Source organism: Microtus oregoni, unplaced genomic scaffold (genome assembly GCF_018167655.1).
Source record: "Microtus oregoni isolate MIOR12 unplaced genomic scaffold, Mior012 000009F_ref0000495, whole genome shotgun sequence".
Taxonomy (NCBI): Eukaryota; Metazoa; Chordata; class Mammalia; order Rodentia; family Cricetidae; genus Microtus; species Microtus oregoni.
The window spans coordinates 14,329,350-14,349,813 of record NW_024543068.1 but is presented as its reverse complement, the minus strand read 5'-3'; the positions used below and the strand labels follow the sequence as shown (position 1 = coordinate 14,349,813).

General features: G+C 49.4%; 1 protein-coding gene across 5 annotated transcripts in view; it reads left to right on the top strand.

Moving 5' to 3' along the window:
- Positions 1–13,761, top strand: part of Rgs6 (regulator of G protein signaling 6) — a 513,656-nt gene extending 499,895 nt beyond the window's left edge. For 3 of the 5 annotated variants that reach the window (XM_041658039.1, XM_041658040.1, XM_041658041.1), the window contains exons 18-19: positions 1,340–1,406; positions 9,648–13,761. In XM_041658039.1, the coding sequence (XP_041513973.1) occupies positions 1,340–1,406; positions 9,648–9,811 (231 nt within the window). In that variant the 3' untranslated portion in view covers positions 9,812–13,761. The remainder of the gene's footprint in view (positions 1–1,339; positions 1,407–9,647) is intronic. The other 2 variants (XM_041658042.1, XM_041658043.1) reach the window with 1 other exon arrangement.
- The last annotated feature ends 6,703 nt before the right edge of the window (positions 13,762–20,464 follow it).

The following is a 20,464-nucleotide window of genomic DNA, read 5'->3' as shown; positions in this document are numbered from 1 at the left end:
TGGATGACCATGAGAAGATAGTCTAAGCCTCAGTTTCTCCCTCTGTAAAAGAGAGAATAGTAAGAGATGAAGTATAAATTCTACACACAGCACACTGCAGCCTACGCATTTGACAACTATTTAAGTAGTATTTGTCAAGAATTGCAGCCTTAGTTCTCCGTTTACTGTCTTAAGTCATTTGCAACAGCATTCTGTGAGGTAGGTATCTCTATTGATTTTATAGTTGGGGGGTGCATAGTGGGGGGTGCAAGGTGCATTTACTACAATGGCTGGCATGGTAACAGCTCAGTGCATGGGAGCTTTTATTACTGGCCTACTTTAAACTTAGCTCGGATCATCTGCTTTCCTGGGGAATGGAGAGGGACAATGGTGCCCAAAAGGCCAACCTCTGGCACGTGACCTATTTCCTGTGGCTCTTAAGGGCTTCCCAGGAAGCCTTGGAGCTATGAGTCTCATCAACCCAAGAGGTAGGAAGGGCCACAGTTAAAACGTTGCTGCGTTGCCGAGACCTGGCCTCAGGACTGCCACCGAGGCCCAGGACCTTCAAATGCCTCCTAGTCCAGACACAGACCAGGAATGGTTTTGTCCCCTAGAAACGTGTAAAATCCAGTCCTCTGAGCATAGCCCTCCCAGCCGCATTTCCAGAGCAACTTACCTCTCAGCTGCTTGTCTGCCTGGACCCACCCTGAGCGATACAACCGCACACCAAGGCCAGTTGCTCCATCTGCCAGATAAACAGCGGTTTCTATTTTTTTTTAAAGCATTCAGTATACAGCAAGGCTGTTGGAAGACTCAGAAGCCAGTGGCAGGGAAAGCTCCAAAACATCTCCATAAACCAGGTCCCCGGGGTGTGGGCGCCTACTGCTTGTAGCGTTGGTAGAAACAGGGGTGACACAAATGGATTGTCCTGAGGAGAATTTGTTTTATATGCGTCCAAAGGCCGAGGCTTCAAGTCTGCAGTGTTGTCAAATGTTGGCACGGTTGGAAGCTGATGTAAAAATCTCTGCCATTAACCTCATAGCTGCTTATGTATCTTGCATGAGATGCTTATGTGAATGCCTGCCCTGTGGACATGTGCGCGGGTGTACACGGCTGCACATACATGTGACCGGGAGTGTACCCAGGTGCGTGCGCTGCCTTTTTGATACACACCCAGGTGTTCGGCGTATGGTTCGTGTGTCACCATACGCTGCAGGCCTGCATGCGCCTGTGCATGGGCTGCATGGCTGTCACGGCTGGATGTGCGTCTGGGCAGGGGCTCCTCTAAAGCCGCAGGTCTTCACGGTTTCAGCTGGATGAGTTATTCTTCACTTCCCTTCCCCCAAACACAATTGCCTAGTGCTGCTGGCGCCGCGTCAGAATGGCCGCCGCGTTTCACCCCCGAGGTGGCTTCCTTCCAGCAGTGGGTGAGTGATCCCGGTGTCTGTACACTCTCTAACCTTGGGGATCCTTCTGCATAGACAGTGTTCCACAGTCCAGCAGAGACAATCTGTCTGTCTGCCTGTGGCCTTGGCTCTGCTCACAGCTCCTGTCCTCATGCGTTGGTCTCACGGACAATCAGTGGCACCTATTTCTTGGAATCCCTGTCTTTGACATCTGTAGCTTTTCTTTTCTTCCTAAGAAACAAGGAGTTGAGTATTCCAGACATGATGCCAACATGAGTCCTTTGTTCTGGAGGCAATGCACAGACACCATCCTGGGTAGTGATCCTACAGTTCATGTCTCAGGGTACCCACATCCAACAACTTCCCGGGTGTTTTCATGTCCAATTGCAGTGACTTGAGGTTTCCTCTTCAAAATAAGACTTTCAGAACCCTTCCTTAGCAATCCTGGGACTGAATCCTCAGGAAAACCCAAACCTTCCTAGTCCTGTATAAAAAAAAAAAAAAAAAAGAGTCTGCAGGAAAAGAGTAGTAGTTCTTGGAAGCTAGGAATTTCAATGGTGTTTGGTCCTAGCCAGATGACACTTGAGAATGCTGCTTAGCCTATCCCTTTTCCAGGTTAAGAAAGCCCAGATGCCTAGCTCATACAGTACAGAATTGCAGTCAAGGTGGTAGAGAGGGGCGGGAAAGGAACTACCTGCTTTTCTCGTAGGCCTCCAGGTAGACACGGGTATTCGTGAAGTATCCTGCTTTGGGTGGGCAAGGGGTAAATCAGGAAATTGTCTCCCTGCCTGCTGGGCTCTGCCTTAGGAAATATAGTTAGGGATACCAGCCAGTGTGTGTTTGCAGGAGATAAGTGCCTTTGGGTAAATAGCACTGAAGTCTTCACAGGTCCCCAGGAGAATCTCATACTGCCGAGCAAGCGACTTCTTCTGTTGGCTTGTCCATAGTATCAAATTACTAAGCTTTAGCTGTGAGCACCCTGCAGTCATAGCTGAGGGTGACTTGAACTTCCCTGTTGGAAAAACAGGAGCATCCAGTTGTTGCCAATAGCAACACAGTCATCTCCCTGTTTTCTTGAGTCTTTGGCCTTTTCCTAATTTGGAGTAAACCAGAGCTTAGATCTCCGTGTACATGTGGGGTGGGGGGAGAAGAGCATGAGGCAGACATTGTGCAGGCCCCCAGGCAGGTATGCTACTGGAGGGCTTTGCAAATGAAACGCCCCCTCCCCTCCCTTCCTGAGACCACCAAAAAGTTCCTGTGGACTGAAGGTGGAAAGGGCAGGTGGCTCCCCTGGAGTGAGAGGAAGTAGTGACCGAAGGCCCTATAGTCTGGGGTGGGGGGAGCGGTTTCCACTGCAGAGGGGGCAGAGCAGCGGGGGAGGTGGAAACGCATAGCGCAGAAAGCAGGCCAGAGAGTCCAAGCCTGGGCATCCTGCCACCAGTACAGGGCGCAGCTGTTGCGCTCGCATCTCTCCTGGCATCCCTGCCTGGTGCCAGCTTAGTCTCTATGCAGCTGGAGGGATGTGGAAGAGGGTCCCTCATGGCTCACCCAAACCTACTGGCAAAGGTTAGCTCTGCAAAGATATCCTAAGAAATGAGGAGGCAGGAGCCAAGGAGCATGGTCACCATCCAGGGAGGGTTCCCTAGCCTGTCTAGGCTACTCCAGATTGGGCACTTGGTCCATAATGACTTGGAATGGGGTCATATCTAACAGGAGCTAAGTCCACTCTGCCTGACCCATCTTAGAAAAAGCCAGTGTCACATCCGCTTCTATCCTTGAGGTCACCACAGGAGAGCTTAAAGGTACTAGTAACAGACAGCCACAAACACAATGACGGCATCATCTGGTGTGTCCAGAATCCACTGCTGTAGATCTATACATACCGAGCCGTGCCCACCTACACCCCGGCTCAGTGCAGTGGGCAAAGGCACCTTTTGCCAGGCTTACCAGTCACCGAGGGATACCTCCCCATCACAGAACTCCCAGATCTAGAAAGGAAAAGCCTCTGAGCACAGCAGAAAGTGTTTGAAATGGGCTCGAGTATATTCAAGGAAAAGCACCCTGTACTGCCCAGAAGGCGGGTCCAGTTAAGTATGGAGGTGCGCCAAGTGCCTAGTACCCGAGTGTTCCCATCTGCCTCCTCCCTTGAGACATGGCCGCTTGCCGAGTAGATGGGTAGTTCCTGAGGCCGATCACCTTGGCTCTGCCACCCTGTGACGGTCTGCTCTCAGGTAAATCTCTCCATCTCTCCTGGAGTCTCCTTCCTCATCCATTACATGATGATAAAGAATTACCTAACCCGTGAAGATGCTGTGGGCATTTGTCCAGGTGTCTGTCAAATGCCTAGGGGTCTGACGTTTGCCATTGGGGGCAGCTGCTGCTGTCTAATAACCTGGGTCTGTAGTGATGAGCCCCGTTCCATCCTGCCTCCACGAAGACCTGGGCAACTGGAAAAGTGTGCTTGCAAAGAGAGGTCCGTGAGCTATAGTTGCCACCTAATGGGTGAAGACTTAGAAAATTCAAAGAGAAAGGCCCTGGGGGGTCAAGAGAGTGGTTGGCCTATTTCCATTCACCCAGCTATGGTAGCTGGCAGCTCCTCTTGCCTAAATTTAAATTTCAAACAAAAACAAAGGAAAATTACCTGAAAACAGTCCTGGTGTTCAAATGATAAACAGACTGCATAGTCGCTCACTAATCATGCGCCCACCGACACCTACCTGCTTATGTCACCACATGTGGCGTGAGGTGCTGTTTTCATGGGTTTTATCTTGATTGATTTTTACTTTATAAAGCAGATTCAGGATCAGGCCTGACCTAAATATATATTACTTTTCGGCTATAAGTTTTTGTTACTAGTTTGAGTTTCACCTACGCCTGTGGGCTTTTTTAAATACACATCCCTTCTTATATAATACTCAAATAGAATATTTTAGAACAGATCAAAATGCCCTTCAACCCCCGAGAGAGATCAAAAAGCTCGGTGAGAGCCGTGGAGGGAATCAGCCCCCAGGAATCTTGCCATGGGGTTCCTACTCTACAGACTCTCTGTGGCCGGGTGGAACAGCCTAGAAATACCGTCTTCCCATCAGGCTGCACTGTCTGGCCCCACTGTGGGTGTAGTCCGGCAGTCCTCAGTACATCCCATTATCTGTATTTTCCATTTCCCCAGCCCCACTTCACATAGTCGAGAACAGGTTAAGAAAAGACGGGGAGCTAAAGATACTTTGAAACTATTCTAAGTACACAATCTTCTATTGTCCCCTGACAGAGCTCCTCAGACACCTGAACCATCCCAAGTAGCCTTCTCCCTCTCCACTTTCAAATACCGCTGGGGAAGGCGATGTCGTAGGATTCCTCATACTTTCTATCCAAATCCTTCCTGTGCCTTACTCAGTGCCAGCAAAGCACCAGGAGTTCTGCTCCCCAGGGAAAGACCTGCTGAAGTTAGACAAGCCCTCACCAGGACTCCTAGCCTTTGAACCTGGCTTGTGGCTTTCCGACTGCTTTTCTTGACCCACCTCTCCCCATTCACTGAGCTTGTCAGTATACAGACATCCCCTGTGAACTTGAACATCATGGGCTCACACACGACCTTCACACTCCTCGAAAGGACAGCCCATCTCTGGGCTGGTGTGCCCAATTCGGCAGAACACTACGTTTCATTAGCAAGGATGAAAAACGCCTGGGTGTCACACCAAGGGGTTCAGCAGGGATCAATGGAAGCCAGAAATAGTGCCCCAAATTGGTCCTGCCCAGAGGGACCCGAGTCTCTCCCAGGTGGGAGGAGGGAGGATTCAGTTTCTAGAATGGCAAAGGTGGACCCAGCAACTAACAAAGAAAACGGAGTAGAAACTCGGTGATGAGACAGCTGGGATATTTTTTCCTCCCTAATCTTATTTCTTGTGGTTTCCCCCTTAAATTTGATTGTATATGGTAAAATGCAGATCTGAAATATAAGGTTCTATGAATTTGACAAAAAAATACGCTCATGTAACCTACACCCCACCATCCTACAAAAAGTCCCTTATATCCCCTTTCCCGCCAATGCCACTCCTCTCTCCCAGGGCCAGACAAACCCCGCTGGAGCCTAGATTTTGATTTGATCAATACTGCAGACATCTAACTTTAGTCCTAGATCATGTGAGACGATCAGCCAGAGAATCCTATCAGCTCAAATGTCCATATTCCCTTACATTAAAAAAGGTGACCCCCAGCCTGAGACCCTAGTGACTGGCCCTGCTCTCCCTGGTATGGCCTGTGACACCCTCCCCTAGCTTCCCTCCGAGCCACGGCTCTCCTCTCAGCCAATGGGTTTCTTAGCCTCAGTCTCCCAGGTAAGTACGGGACAAACGCTCGTGGCCATGGGGTCATGCATGCTTTGTTGGTTACGATCTCCAAGTGTGATGCCCAGAGCCTCGGCATGTCCCACAGCATGTTGGCTCTTCCTCCAGCACCGCACAAAAGGGAGCTATACCTTTTGTGCATTTTTTTTTCAGAAACAAAAGGATTCCCATAACATCTTCCAGGCTTCTAGCCACCTCAAGGGCCACAGAGATGAAATCATGGGTTGGGACTGGGGGCTGAATGTATGGGTGTTTGTGACCTAAGCATCGAGTCCCTGATCCCGGAAGTTTAAGCATCCTGAGTTCTCCTGGGCTATACTTTGCCAAGTGTGTGGAAGGCAAGAGGTGCTCTGCCTGTGTGCCAAGCTCTGGTGTCTCTGGAATGTACCTTCCGCAGTCCAGTTCTTAATCCCTGTACGCTCCCCTCATTTGGACAAAGGCTGCCTGCTGATAGCATTTTTAGTCACCCTCTGTTGCTTCACTCAGCTGCACCGAGGCCTCAAGCTGAGCTAGTGCCACAGCCCAATCCCACCTGACGGGCACCTAGGAACACCACACATTCACACCCGCCAAACCCTGCTGCCTCTGTAGCTCTATAGGTGCCAGGCACGGGCAGAATGATCCCTCCCCTTCTCTCAGAATCGTCCAAGCTGGAGGCAGGGATGGGAGAAAAGCAGAGGAAGGAGAGAGCCCCATGGGGTACAGGAGGAGGCTCTGGATGGAGTAGGTGCCTGAAGCAACCTGCAAGCCCACTGGGCATAGCCTCTGGGGCAGTTCACCTCAGAACACAGACAGCTTCGCCTGGAGGATTTCACTTTGATCCCTGAACACCACAGGAATCTCTGCTCTTCAGAAGGCAGGCTGCTGCTGAGCCAGGGGGAATCTCACAATTTCTTCCCCAAAGCCCCTGGTCAGGCATCCAGCCCTGCTTGCTCCTGTGTGATTAACTTCCTTTCAGCCCATAGCCCTGCCTCGCTCACTCGGACGATGGTGTGGCGAGTGGGTTGCAGCTAGACCTGCTCCGCTGAGCAGAATGCCTGCCAAGCCATCTCCCAAGTGAACCTTCCTGACCTCCATCTTGAGCATCAGAGCTAGCACTCAGTAAATGTGTGAGCTCTGCAGTAAGAAAGGGACCCAAAGGCCACACACCACCACCTGGATGCTGAGAGACTGGTACTGTTCCCAGGAAGATCCTGGGCCACTTAGCTACCTGCTTCATCCCTGAAATCCCCAGAAATGGGAGAAGTGGGGCAGAGGGGTGGGGCACACTATTGGCAGGCTGGCCATGGGTCCTTGGAGTCAGAGCTGTGAGGCTGAGTCTTTGGCAGGAAGAGATTAATTATCACCTCCAAATCCAGCCAGGCTCTTTCTGCAGAACTGGGAAAGGTGAAGGGTGGAGGAGCCTCAGGGCTAAAATCACTGAGAACAATCCTCTAGGAAAAAAAAAAACTCTCTAACCTACCGCAACCCACAGTGCCTCTGTAGCCCAAATGATCTCACTAATGAAGATGGAACCACAGCGAGGGTTTGGGGAACTGGCAAACTTCACCGCCTTTGTCTCTGAGCTTTTAAACCACACATTGGTGACATTTTTAGTTCGATCTAGGGATTTTTTTTTCCCCACATGTATCAGTTAAATTTAGATATCCAAGTACACAATGTTTAATTTGGGGTCCCGGTGGAGGAAGGGTAGAAGAGGAGGAGCCAGATTGAGTGTGTGGTTACTGCAGCGCTAGGCTGCACCTTTCATATGAGCAGGGGAACACAGGAAGTAATATCGTCACCCCAGAAGGCCCTTAGACTCACATTTGTCCAGAAGGGAGTCTCTACACAGTCCTATAATTCTTGCCTTTATGCCTACACCGGGAAGACACATGCCCAAATGAATCAGCAGGGAAGGTAAATGTTCCCCGGCCCCTATGAGAAAGGACGCCCCGAGAGTGAGAGCCAGACTGGGCTGGAGGCCTTGGAAGCTGGTGTCTGTCTTCTAAGGGGCACTGTAGCGCTGGCCCTGCTGCAAAAGGCCTGGTCATCCTTCCAGTGATTCTCAGACTGGCATAGGATGGGCTGGGGAGATAGCTAGGCACATAACATGCTTGCCACACAAGTACGAGAGCTTGAGTTTGATATCCAAAGTACCTACATAAAAAGCTGGATGTGGGTATAATCCCAACACCAGGGATGAACAGAGGTAGAGCCCTGCAGCTCCTTGGCCGGCCAACCTAGGCTACTCAGGGGAGCCCAGGCCAATGAGAAACCATGTCTCAAAAACAAAGATGGATGATTGCAGCCTCAGAAATGACACCTGAGGTTGTGCCTACCTGTGCACACAGACACACCAGCACAGGAACCCTCAAAGGTTTTTTAAATCTGATTGAAAAGGCTTTAGCCTAGTATAAACATAGCTTGCTGCAGGCTAAGTTTAGTGCATCTGAAGATTGAGATAAGGTTGTTAATGGGGAAGATTGTGTGATTTTAAGATAGGGGAGAAATGAAGGAAAGGGAAGGGGAAAAAAGTAGAGTTTTCTGACAGCTCCTGGGGGCAATTCCATTTCTGGACAAGCCTTCCTCTACACCACCGCAGTCTCAGCTAGTTTGACTGTGTCCCTCCAAGAGAGCTAAGCCAAATGATACACAGCCCTGGATCCTGGCACTCCAAGCTCTTGTTCGTTTATTAGACCTGCCCATTATCCATCAATTCATCAATCAGCAGGTTTATTGAGTACCCTACTAGGCTTCACCAACCAGATCAATTTTTTTTAATTACATCCAGCTTCCACACAGTCAAGCCCAGTAAACAAAATGAGCCCTCACACCCTGCTTGGAAATGAGCACGAGAAACGGTTGGCCCATGCACTTTCTCACTGCCAAACTCCACAGCCCTTGCTGATGGGGGTTCATCTGCTGCCCTCTGCAGATGGCCAAGGTGTCGCTGACCCACTGTCAATAGCAGGGCGGCCTTTGATGTTTTCCCAGACATGGTGATCAATGTGTTCCGGACCCGCCACCCTCGTCTCTGAGACCCCTGAATTTCTAAAAAGGGTGCCCAGGGAGCTAGTAGGAACCATGTCAAGGGAAACAAGCAGAGTGGTCAAGCCTCATTCACCCATGGGCCTCCTCGGGCTGTTCAGAGCACAGGCTCCTCAGCCACAGCAACAGACCATGTAGACAACTAGACTGTGCCAGGCCTCTGTGCCTCACCATCCTGCTTATTCTTTGATTCTGAAAATAAGTCACATAGGATTTAAGAGTTCATAGGCTTCCTGGTTCAGGGTCGTCACACTTGGCCACTGAGCACTACTACCATGGGGAATCAGGGTCCTAAGTGTGGCAGGAGTGCACCTTCCTGTCACCTCCAGAGAACCCTGAAGGTCCCAGTCATGTTTACAGTCACAGCACCGGGGGCCCAAAGTCCCCAAATCCTATCTCAAACCTTCATTTCAAGTAGGATTCACAGTTTTCAGAATTCCCGTGACAAATTAATTCCTTACTTTCCAATCACCAGATCTGTAGTCACCATCTATTGGTGTCAACCCACCTTTCCTGACCTCAGACCTCCCCAGCACACCGTTTCCTTCCACACTAGAGTAAAACCAAGTTCAAGGGCAGCCCATGGGTCTTAAAGGATCTGAGGGCCTTAATGCCTAGGCTTTGGTAAGTAAAACTCCCATACCCCAGCTGGAGTGCTAGCCATATATACTCACTCCCTTAACCCGCCCAAAGTCCTGTTTGTTTTTCCTTTTGTCCTTCGCTGGGGCTTCCTTCCCTAGAGATCCCCTATCGACATGATCAGCTGGGTTGGGTGGTTGAGCGGTTTGGCTAGAGTGACTCCTACAATGATTAATTCACCTGTTTGGCTCTCTGTCTCTGTCTGTGTGTCTGCACACCTGTGCGTGCTCTGTGTCGGCTCTCTCTGCAGGGAAAGTCGCTGGCGGGCAAGCGCCTCACGGGCCTGATGCAATCCTCCTGACTGCCCCCACCCCAGGGCCTGGGCCCGCAGAGCACCCGGGCAGGCGGCACTCCACATCCAACGACAGAGCTTCCTTGTGGGAAGATTTGGTCACTGTGAAAGAGAAAGAGTGAGGGCCACGGATTGCAATGGTGGGGGAGACGTGGTGGGTGAATGGGGAGACCAGAGAGAAAGAGTCTAGCGGTGCTGGGCCAGCCAGGGAGAGGCCCCTGTTGATGGCCTCTCTCGTGTACAGTCTCTCGTCAACGCTTATTCTCTCCAAGGGCCCATTTCTAACTTGGCCAGGGGATGTTTCGTGGGGCCTGAATACCACTTGAGATGTTAACCTCACCTGTCCAGTCGTCTGGGAAACCATGGCTTTCAGCAAACTTCGGAGGGATGAGCGGACCCGGGCACATAGTATTACGCATCACCTCCGTAGTCTCTCTGTTGTACTCACTGCCTCCTGCCTCTCCCCCCCGTTGGTAACCACCCAGGTGTAGTGGACGGATGACAGACACTGCTTTCACAAAAATGTCAAACGTCACACCTTCAGCACCAATGGCACTTCAAGTTCTTGCCACCTTCTCTGAGACCAAATTTAAAAGAAGTCTCTGTGGGTGTGGTGGCCACCCTCAGGTCCCCTCAAATGTCCAAGGGTCCAGTGTAGATGGCAGAGTGTGTTGTTCAGCCACTGAAGGTTCTGGTGACAAATCTTAAAAATATGATTTCTCCTTGTCTAATGATTTTGCCCCTTGCACCTTGGTTTGTTCCCTCATGTTTTACTCGAAATAAACGTGGCCATGAACTCAGGGGCCATTGGGCTTCTCCCCACCGGTAGCCCAAGTTCCTGGAGGTGGATGGACTGTGGGGCTAGCACCAGGCCTGGCCAGACTCTTGGTGGGTTAAGGTTCAGCTATTCCTGAAGCTAAAACACAATATGCACAATGGCAGGACTGGGCCAGAGCCACAGGTTCCCTTTCTCGACCTCATTCTGAGGGCCCAGCCAAAGCACCCTGTTAAACGTAGCCAAATCATCTAGCTAAGAGCAAACTGTGTAAGACCCTGCAAAAGATCTGTCTTCTTCCTGTGTGCCAGAACAACCATTTGCCAACCTGGCTATGAAGTCATGCCCAGAAAGTGCCACATCAGGTCCTGAACGCATAGGGGGTGCTTAGCAAATGGTAGGTAACACAGTTGTCATTGTTCTTGTGGTTGCCACGAGCCCTCAGACACTGCTGTAGTAAGCAACATGCTTTTAAAGTCAAACACGCCCTCCCACACACACCTTCCCTGCCAATACCTGTTTGTTGGCCCCTTCTTTTGATCTATTTTGGCCATAGGTGAAAACTCTTGGGATTATATAAACAGGGAAGGAAGGAAGGAGAGAAGGAAGGAAGGAAGGAAGGAAGGAGAAAGAAAGAAAGAAAGAAAGAAAGAAAGAAAGAAAGAAAGAAAGCGTTGCTTGTGAAAGCAAGCTCACCAGCTGGTGACCAAAGGCACAAGTGTTTGTTCAGTCCCAGACTCCTGGGTGCACCATGTGACCCATCCACCTAGCCCCCACTCACAAAGCCTGCCCATACCTGCTTCTACACAACAACCAGATCCACAGGCCTTCTGTCCATCCATCACAGGGGAGCCACCACGGGCATTTAGATCCCGCCTTCTAAGATTCCTAACCGCCTCTTCTGTCTCCCACTTCTTTTCTCCTTGAGATATGGTAGAAATCAGAAGGAGCCTCCAAAGGCGGCTATAAACACTCAGACTCTCATCAGCTGCTCCCAGCGAGCCTGGCTCTTTGTAAATACTAGGTGATCCCATGAGTAATAAGTGAAAGAAGTGAAGCCACAATCTGAGTAATGGGGTCTTCTGACTCTTCCTCTCTAGGTCTTTCTTTTAAAAAAAAATCCTCTACACAGAACCCTTCAGTTTCTGAACAAAATTGTAGTCCAAGTTCATCTCCACTCAACATTGCCCGAAGGAAACTCTTTCCTACCAAGGGGCCCATAGGCTGTTCTGACACCAAGACATCTGATGTTCTCAAACAATGGGTACATCTGTGCCCTCACCCATCCAGGACAAGGATTCTGGCTGCCTCCTGGCCCTTCCATGAACTCCACAACACATGCTAAGCCAGGCTACAGCCTGGATAGGGCAGACTTCTTGTCTGTGACTTCTGTGCCCCTTTTCTGCCCCAATTCTTGTCCGCTGTTTCTACATTATGTTAACCAGAAAATTGACCCCGCTCTGGAGGTCGCTACATTGCCTACCCAGAGCCAGGTGTACTCTAGTCCTGAGATGGAATGGGAGGCAAGCTTCTAGACATCCTCAGAGGACAGAAGAGAGGAGTGTCAACAGGTCAATAACGTCAAGGACGGACACTTCAGATGGATTCCAGCCTGGAGCAATAAGCCCCCCAACACCACACCTCATATCACGACAGGGGTGACCTCAGTGTGTGGCCACTATGATGTGTTCCTTAGTAGATCAGGCAAGGAGCTAAGGAAATAAAACAAAGCCACTCGACTCAAGATGACAAACCCAAGTCAGTTTGACATGCAAAGATTTGAAAAATTGGGTATAAACCAGCTTCCCTTTGACCTGGTACACACAGACAAAAATCTATATGTTTGGTAATCATTTTTCAGCAAAGCCGATTCCTCCCTCCGCCCCATTGTGGCCCCCAGAAGCCTGCTGGGCTCTCCTAACCCAATATGGTCTCTGAGATGAGACTCTACCCCATGATGACTTGTGAAGAAAATAACATTTTGGCAACACCTCTCCCCCCCCCCCGCCCCGCCCCATCTCAGTCAGTGAGACACCTATGGGCCAAGGCAGGGGACAAAAGCTGAAATAAGGTTTCCCTGCATGAGAAGAACAGAGCTGGGAGATTGTACATCTAAATGCCCAGCTCACTGCTACACCAGCCTGGCCCAGGTAGGCAGGAGAAACTACCTGCCATTCTAGAAAGCAGCATGGCAGTGTCATTTCCCCTGGCAAGCTGTTGCTGTGCCCCAGAAACAAAGGGAGGTCCAACCGAAAGTACAGTTAGTGACGTGTATTCCAGGCTTGCCCACAGCTCAGTAGCTAGGTACCAGGCTAGTACCCAGAAAGGGCCTCCTACAACGTAAGTTGCTGCTTGGACCAGCCAAACTCATGGGACGTGCCCAACAGGATTCCTGGGATGTTCAAACTACCTCACCAACAGGATACAGAACCAGGAGCCTGGCCCCCCTTGCTTGTTGTGCAAGTTGGTGTGTTTTCCTGAAATGTGTCCTCCTGTTCTGTTCTCCATGTGTGGGCTTCAGAAGACAGCATCTAGAAGCCTTTTCCACAAGTGGGAAAGGATCAGGGGCTGTCCATCTTTGGGCCCTGGGGAATTTATTGGAGAATGTTTCAACAAGGTAAAGGAAGTGGGAAGCCCAGGGCTGGGGTCAAACAGCATGTCACCAGCCTCTTAAAGGACCTGGCTGAGATGAACATGTGGCAAGGACCGTGGGATAGTTGGAACAGTGGTCAAATAAACTGCTAATAACTTACCACCAGACCCTCTAAAAGAGGACTGTGCTCATGTAACCATGGCAACAGCAGATGCCAGCAACTTACTCATTAGTGCCACCCAGTGATAAGGCCTCCCCTGGGCAAGACCCAGGGGCCATCAAGTAGCAAAGTAGCAAATGTAGCAATAAGGGACAGGGACCCTGGGGTGGCAGGATCCAAATAACTGGGGCTCAGCATTCCCCAAGCCACAGTGAGGGGGCAGGGCCAGCTGCCATCAGCTGTCTAGGTGGGGGAGCCCTGCCCACACTAAGGGTCCCTGTCCTATAGCCTACAACTATTCACCGCATGACCACAGACGTCGGAATGGCCTCCTCGTAGTGCATGTGGTTCTCATTAGTTTATTTTTCTGGAATTTGGGGACTGGACCCCAGGACCAAACATGCTGGAAACGGTCTAAAAATAAACAACTACTTGAACCCACTACAATCCAGCTAACTATGTGTGGCTCTTTGGTTTGGGGGTTCCATGGGCAGAATGTACCTCTAGAACAACAACAAAAAGGTACCTAATGTTTCCTTTGGCTCATCACTACCTACCACCCTCACCACCACACACAAATACATTTCTCTGTTTCCCTTTCCTGGGGACACCAGAGCAAGAGAGGAAAAAGCAGATGGTCCCAGTAGCTTGGGATCTCAGTGTCACCAAAAGGCTGCAACCAAAGTCTCTACCAGGGTACCTTCCTTTAGGTGGTCACGTTGCCCTGATGTCTGTATGCAGGAGTGACCCTGTTAAATAAAGTCTGAGAACCAAAGTCTGCCATATACAGACTGTTCCTTACAGGGAGTCTTGGTTTCCTGAGCGACAGACAATCTCATTTCCCCACCACTGCCTAAGCAGCGGGACACCTGGAGCCTGAAAATCAGGCTGTGGCAAAGAGGACTGGGGAAAAAAGTCACGAGGGCCCTCTGATAATGAGGAGGCTGGCTCCTCGCAGCACGCCTCAGAGGCAGAAATTTTGCTCCTGGAAGTAGGAGTGATCTCAGAGATGTGGGAATGGGTCGCCAGTCACATCTTTGTCTCTCAGGGCCAGGGCCGTCTCATCTTACAGCTCTCCTGATGTAGAAGGTCAGGTTCAAGGTGACATGTGCCCTATTCCTTCCAGTCCATATTCTGCCCTGCCATCGGGCCCTGGCCCACCCACAACAACCATGCATCTCCACCTTCCTCTGCCACAGCCAACCCCAACCGCCTCCCCCCTCCCAGGGAACCAGATAGCCTCCTTGCCAGCCTACCATCTGACATATTTCCACAATCTTTGTCTAGCAAACTGTCATTGAGTATGCATACAATTCTACATACCTCTGAGGACAAATATCTGTTTAGATTCGGGGTGGGGGTTGGGGAAGGGACCAGTTAAAACCCAAAGGAATTCTGCAATCTACCCTGCAGCTTCTTATCTACAAATACCTTTCTCAGGACCTATTTGGCAAAGGGCACTATCCTTGGTGCAAGTTTTCTGCTGTTCACTGGTCCCAGCCTCCAGGGTATTCTTGGGTCTCTAATTCTAAGACTTCTCTTGGTATGTGTCCGCCTGTAAACCCAGGTGTTCCTTGGACACGTCCATTCCTGGGCCTACAAATCTCTCACCAGCATGTTCCCCTCATCTCCAGGAACTCCGAGTTCTCTGGGCGGCACTGTGTGTGCCTGCAGCTGCCAGGCTCGTCTTTCTCTTTCTTCATCATGTTTGTTTGCTGCACCCAGAGTCAACGTGTTTGTCTCTGCACCCCGAGGGATAGGTCACACAGCCACGGAAGTGTCACAGGGTCTAGTGAACTTCAAGGAGGGTGGGTTGGAAGGAGGTTGTCGGGCAGAGTTGTTCGTCAGGCACACTCCTCCTGTTCCAGCTGCCTCAGAACCCTGAGCTGGACTTCCCAGGCCTGGCTGATTTCAAGCCACAGGGGTTTCAACCAGTACGGAGTGCAAAGACCCAGCCATGTAGTCTGTCTGGACACTCGCTTCCCGGGAGAAGAGCTGGAAACTCACATGGACAACCGAGCCTGAACCTGGCGCACAGCAAGCGCTCCAGAAATAGACTCTGGTGTGAATACCACAGCTGAAATGGATTTGGGAATTGGTGGTGGTGGTGGAAGATGTCGCAAACCCTGACCAGGCAGGTGGCATGCCCCTATGACTTTAGAGTGCCATTCCTTCCCACCAGCCCAAAGGCGATGGGTCCTGTTGGCCCCTGTAAGCTGATGCCTCTCTGTGACTGCCACAAAACCACTTGCTGTTTTCTCCCAGTGGAAGCCTGGCTCCCTCCCTGTGTCCCTGGGATGACCTCAGTGGATACCCAGCAGTAACAACAGAGTAGCGGGTTATTGGGGAGGGTGCTCCTCACTCAGACCTGGATGGAGGCAGAAAGAAAAGAGGTCACACCTCCATCAACAATCCCATTTGTCCTACAGGCCACATGGCTTCTTCCTTGGAATCTGGATTCTGAGATTATGCTCAGAAATAGTTCATTTCAAGCCAGAGACTCAGACCCCTGACCTAGAACAAGAGGAGCAGACAGGGCTTCCATCCTGAGAACAACTGACATCTATAGAAACAAGATACTCAACCACCACCATACCAAGGGCGAGGTTTCAGTCCTGGGCAGCTGACCACAAAGACGAAGGCCACTTTCCTCTCTCCCCCATTACATCATGGAAAGAATGTTTAAGAGAGGTGGAAGAGTTGGGGAAGGATACTTTTAAAAGCAAATCAAAACCTTGGCTATTCCTCTCTGCTGTCCATGGCCATACCTCAGGGAGAATCAGTGCAGGTTAGCACTGAGAGAAACCTCAGAGAGGTGTGTGTGTGTGTGTGTGTGTGTGTGTGTGTGTGTGTGTGATCATTTCTGCTGCTTGTTTACTGAGTTGTAATTCTTTTGTAATAGAACTCATCCCTTTTATGTGTAGTGTTATCAATCCTGACCAACTTACACAATGATGTAATGCCCACAGGGGGAAAAACATCAAGATGAAGCAACTCCATCACCCCAAATGTTCCCTGTGCCCCTTGCCACTAATCTCTCCCCCACCCGTCTGTTCCTGGCAGCTATTGATCTGTTTTCTGACCCTGTGTTTGCCTTTTTTAGAAAGCCACATAAAGGGACTCGTACAGTAGGTGACCTTTGAGGCCGGGTCCTCTCTCTGGGTTCAGTGATTTTTTTTGTGTGTGTGTGTGTGTGTGGCTATTTTGCTTTTATATGGAAAGAAACTGAGGCTCAGAGGGGGAAGAGAGGAGTGGAAGAGCAAAGCTGAGAGCACAGGTCCCACTGCCACCAAGCACCTGAGCCCTACTGGCCACACCTTTTCAACCAAAAGCCATTTTGTTAACCTTCTGAAATCTTCACGCCCCCATTTGAGAAGGCACATGATCACAGGGCCTGCAGCCTGCAGAGAAACACATGCTTTATTCTTCTAATAGAAGCTTCTGGCTTGGAAACAGGGAGTAGCAATGCACCAGAGAGTGCAGGATGCTGAAAGGGAGCCCGGGAGGAGGTTAGTGGGGCCTGTTTCCCAATGGTGAGTTATTCTTCCTTAATCTTTAGCAGTGGTACTGTGCGAGAGTAGGCACAGGTTTGTCTCTGAGAGGGAAACTGTTTACCAACAGGCAGAGCTTGGTCAACTCTGGGTGGGCGGACCCTTACCAAGAGTTTTGCAGCTCCCTCCACCTTCTCGAAACAGATAGACACAGAATACCAGGGGATGACAGCGGGCTGGTCATGATGTGCTGGCACAGAGCCCACAGACGAGGCAGCCAGGTAAAGTTGTAAGGCAGTAAGAACCAGTCCAAGCCTGGAGGACAACTGGTGGTCTCTCACCAATCACAGAATGTAGAGCTTCCAGATAATAGTGGGATTTTTTTCAGCAGCGCTGTGAACTCACAAATTTAACTATATTCCATACACTGTGACCCATTACAGTTATTAGCCTTATTGATGTCTATCATGCTACATGTTGAACCAATTGTGCCCTTTAGACCTGATCTTGGTACTCTCTGAGGTATTTGTGGGCATGGGCATAACAAAATAACCTAGAATCCTCATCATATATAATCACACATAGGGGAGAATCCATGTTGGTCAACACCTCGGAGGTGAAGGCTCATACCCAATATACACAGCACTATGGCTCTCATCTGCCTGCAAACCTTCCCCCCATAAATGGAAATAGAACTTTTCTTTTGACCCAACCACCTGGTCCCAAATAACCACACAAAAGCTTACATTAATTACAGAATGCCCGACCTATAGCTCAGGCTTATTACTAACTAGCTCTTATAACTTAAATTAATCCGTTTTTAGTCATCTATATTTTGCCACATGGCTCATGGCTTTACCTGTCCTCTAGCATCTTGCTTCCCCAGCAGCTAGCTAGTCTCTCTCTCTTGGCTCCACCCTTCTTCGTCTATGTATTTTCAGTTTGGCTCTCCCACCTAACCTTATTTGGCCTTGTTATAGGCCAAATGAGCTTTATTATTAATAACCAGGGAGCACAATACGTATTCACAGCATACAAAAGGATTATCCCACAGCACACCCCACATATTCACACACACATACACAAACAAACATTTGCATACAGATACTAAGTCACAGGGCGGGTGGGGGTGTCCCATGGTAGAATTGGCCTAAACAAACTGAAACTTCCTTGCCTCCAGAATTATTAGAATCAAAGATCCCTTTTACAGCCAACTAGCTCAGAACCTGCACTCTACGGAAAGGAAAAGAGACCGAATGGCTTACACGAGGTTCCATTGGGCAAGGTGTAAAAATGGCATTCCCTGATCCCCCATCTTTAATGTCTCCTGGAGTCCTTGGCCCCTGTTGTCAGGCTTTCCTCTCCAGCCACATTCCAGCCTCACTTAGAGCGCATGCTTCCAGCCGTACACAGGAAACAGAAAGACATGGATTTCAAAACTTAAGAATTCGATACAAGTCCTCAAGATGGTGTAATGCTGATGTGAGGTCATATCTAAGGAAGAGAGTGAGGGTCGAGCAATGAACCCACATGTGCACAGGCCGTCCACCCTTGCCAGTGTCTGAAACAGCTCAATGGGAGAAACAATGGCCTTTTCAGCAAATGGTGCCACACAATCAGATGAAACAGAAACTGAAGAGTGACCCTGTGTCCCCACCTTACACCACAATCAGAAATCAGCTGACACAAATCAAAGGCTCAGCTGTGGGACTCTTAGAACAATGGAGTAGACCTCTGTGACCTGTGAGTTAGCCGCTGATGTCTTAGCTATAGCCCCCAGACTACAAATAAAGAAAAAAAAACCACACAAACAACAACAAATGGACTTCATCACAATTGCAAGCTGTTTTTCTTCAAAGGACACCATCAATGAAATGAAAAGACACCCCCAGATTGGGCACTATTTGACAATCACGTAGCTGACAGATACATCTAGGATAGAAAGAGAATTCTTGAACATCAGTAATATAAGATAAAGGGTACGGTTAAAAGATGGGCAGAGGTGCTCTGAGGATTTCCCCAAAGAAGACAAACAAATGGACAGGGGCCGTAGAAAAGATCCCCAAACACTGTGAGGGACAGGGACCGTAGAGAAGATCCCCAACACTGTGAGCCACAAGGGGAAATGCAAATAGAAACCAGAATGAAATACGGTTTCACACCCACTAGGCTAGCAATATCAAAGAAGACAGATAATAACAGATGTCTGCAGAGAAATTGAAACTCTCCTACAATACAAAGATGAGGCATGGTGGGAATAGTGTATAAAGGGCTGAATCATCTTTGGAAAGTGTATGGCAGCTTTTTAAAAGTCTAAGCCTAGAATTAATACATGACTCAGTCCCCCTACCCCTAGTTATTATACTCAGGAGAAATGAAAACATACAAAAATGTAAAACACTCCTGCTCATAGCAGTGTGACTCCCAATAACCCCAAACTGGAAGTAAGCCCTGTCTGACAACTGGAAAATAGGAAAACAAAATGTGTTGCGTCCATAAGATGAAATATTATTTGACAGTAAAGATATATTGAAGTGCTAGTATATAACATGTTTCAATCCTGGAAACAATGTTAAGTGAAAGAGGCTGGACATAGAAGTTTATACCATACGGGTCCATGCACATAGAGTGTCCAGAAGAGGCAAATCTGTAGGGACAAAACACAGATCAAGTGTTGTCCAGGAAGAAGTTGGTTGAGACTGGTGAGGGGCTGAAGACTATCACTGCTAATGGATATAGAGTTTCTTGGGGGCCTGACGAAACTGTTCTAAAGTTGATTCTAGCCATGTCTGCACAGCTCTGTAGATAGACTTGAAAGCACTGGCATGTGTTTTTATGTGAGTCGATTATATGGTGGCTCATATGCCTGAAAAGCTATTAGAAAAAGAAGAGAGAGTAAAAGAAAGAATGAAGAGAGGGAGGCAAGGAGAGAGAGAGAGAGCGCGCGCTATTAACCAGGAAGAAATCAAATCCTATTATTCTGAGTCAGTAGCAGGGCTGGTCAGCAGGGAGAGTGGGCTTAGGTATCCACAGACGACTTTGAATCCTACACAGTGCCAAAGACTGGGTCAGAAGGTACCAAGTCATCCCAGAGTGAGTGATCCACTTCTGCTGACTTGACCCGCTCTGGAAATTAAAGCCCTTGCACCCTCTTGGTAGGAACTAATGTAATTAGATGATGAACTCGTGGTCATCAGCTAAAGATGCTTTCAACACTGTCATGTATCCAGCACGAGCCATGCTTCCCAAAGCTGTAAGCTCCAGGACTCTGGGGCTGTGAGCAGGAACTATCTGGATGGAGGGTCAGAAGACTTCATCCTAACCTGAACCAGCGCTATTATTAGTCTTGTATCCTTAGGCAGTTGAAGAAGCAGCTCCTGTGGGTAATGTTACCACAGCAAACCAGGAGGTTTGTGGGTGCAGGGCAGGGGGTGGCTTAAGAAACCCACCTCTTTGGTAAGCAAGCGTTCATCAGTGACAGATGCCTAGGAAGGTAGGAGGCACTAGATTTCAAGAAGGGTGAGAAGCCCAGGGCTATGCCTCTTCTCCACCTACCTAGAACAAAGAAAAGCTTGAGCTGTGGTCTGACTGCATCCAGAATCTCTTTAAACAAGCGCTTAGCCCTCTCCCCATTCCAACTGGCTCTCTCTGCCAATGCCTTTACAAAAGCAAGAACTGTACAAACCTATCCTGTGTTCCCCTCCTGGGAGGAAATCCCTCATTTAAGGGTTAAAGCAACTGCATGCAAATATACAC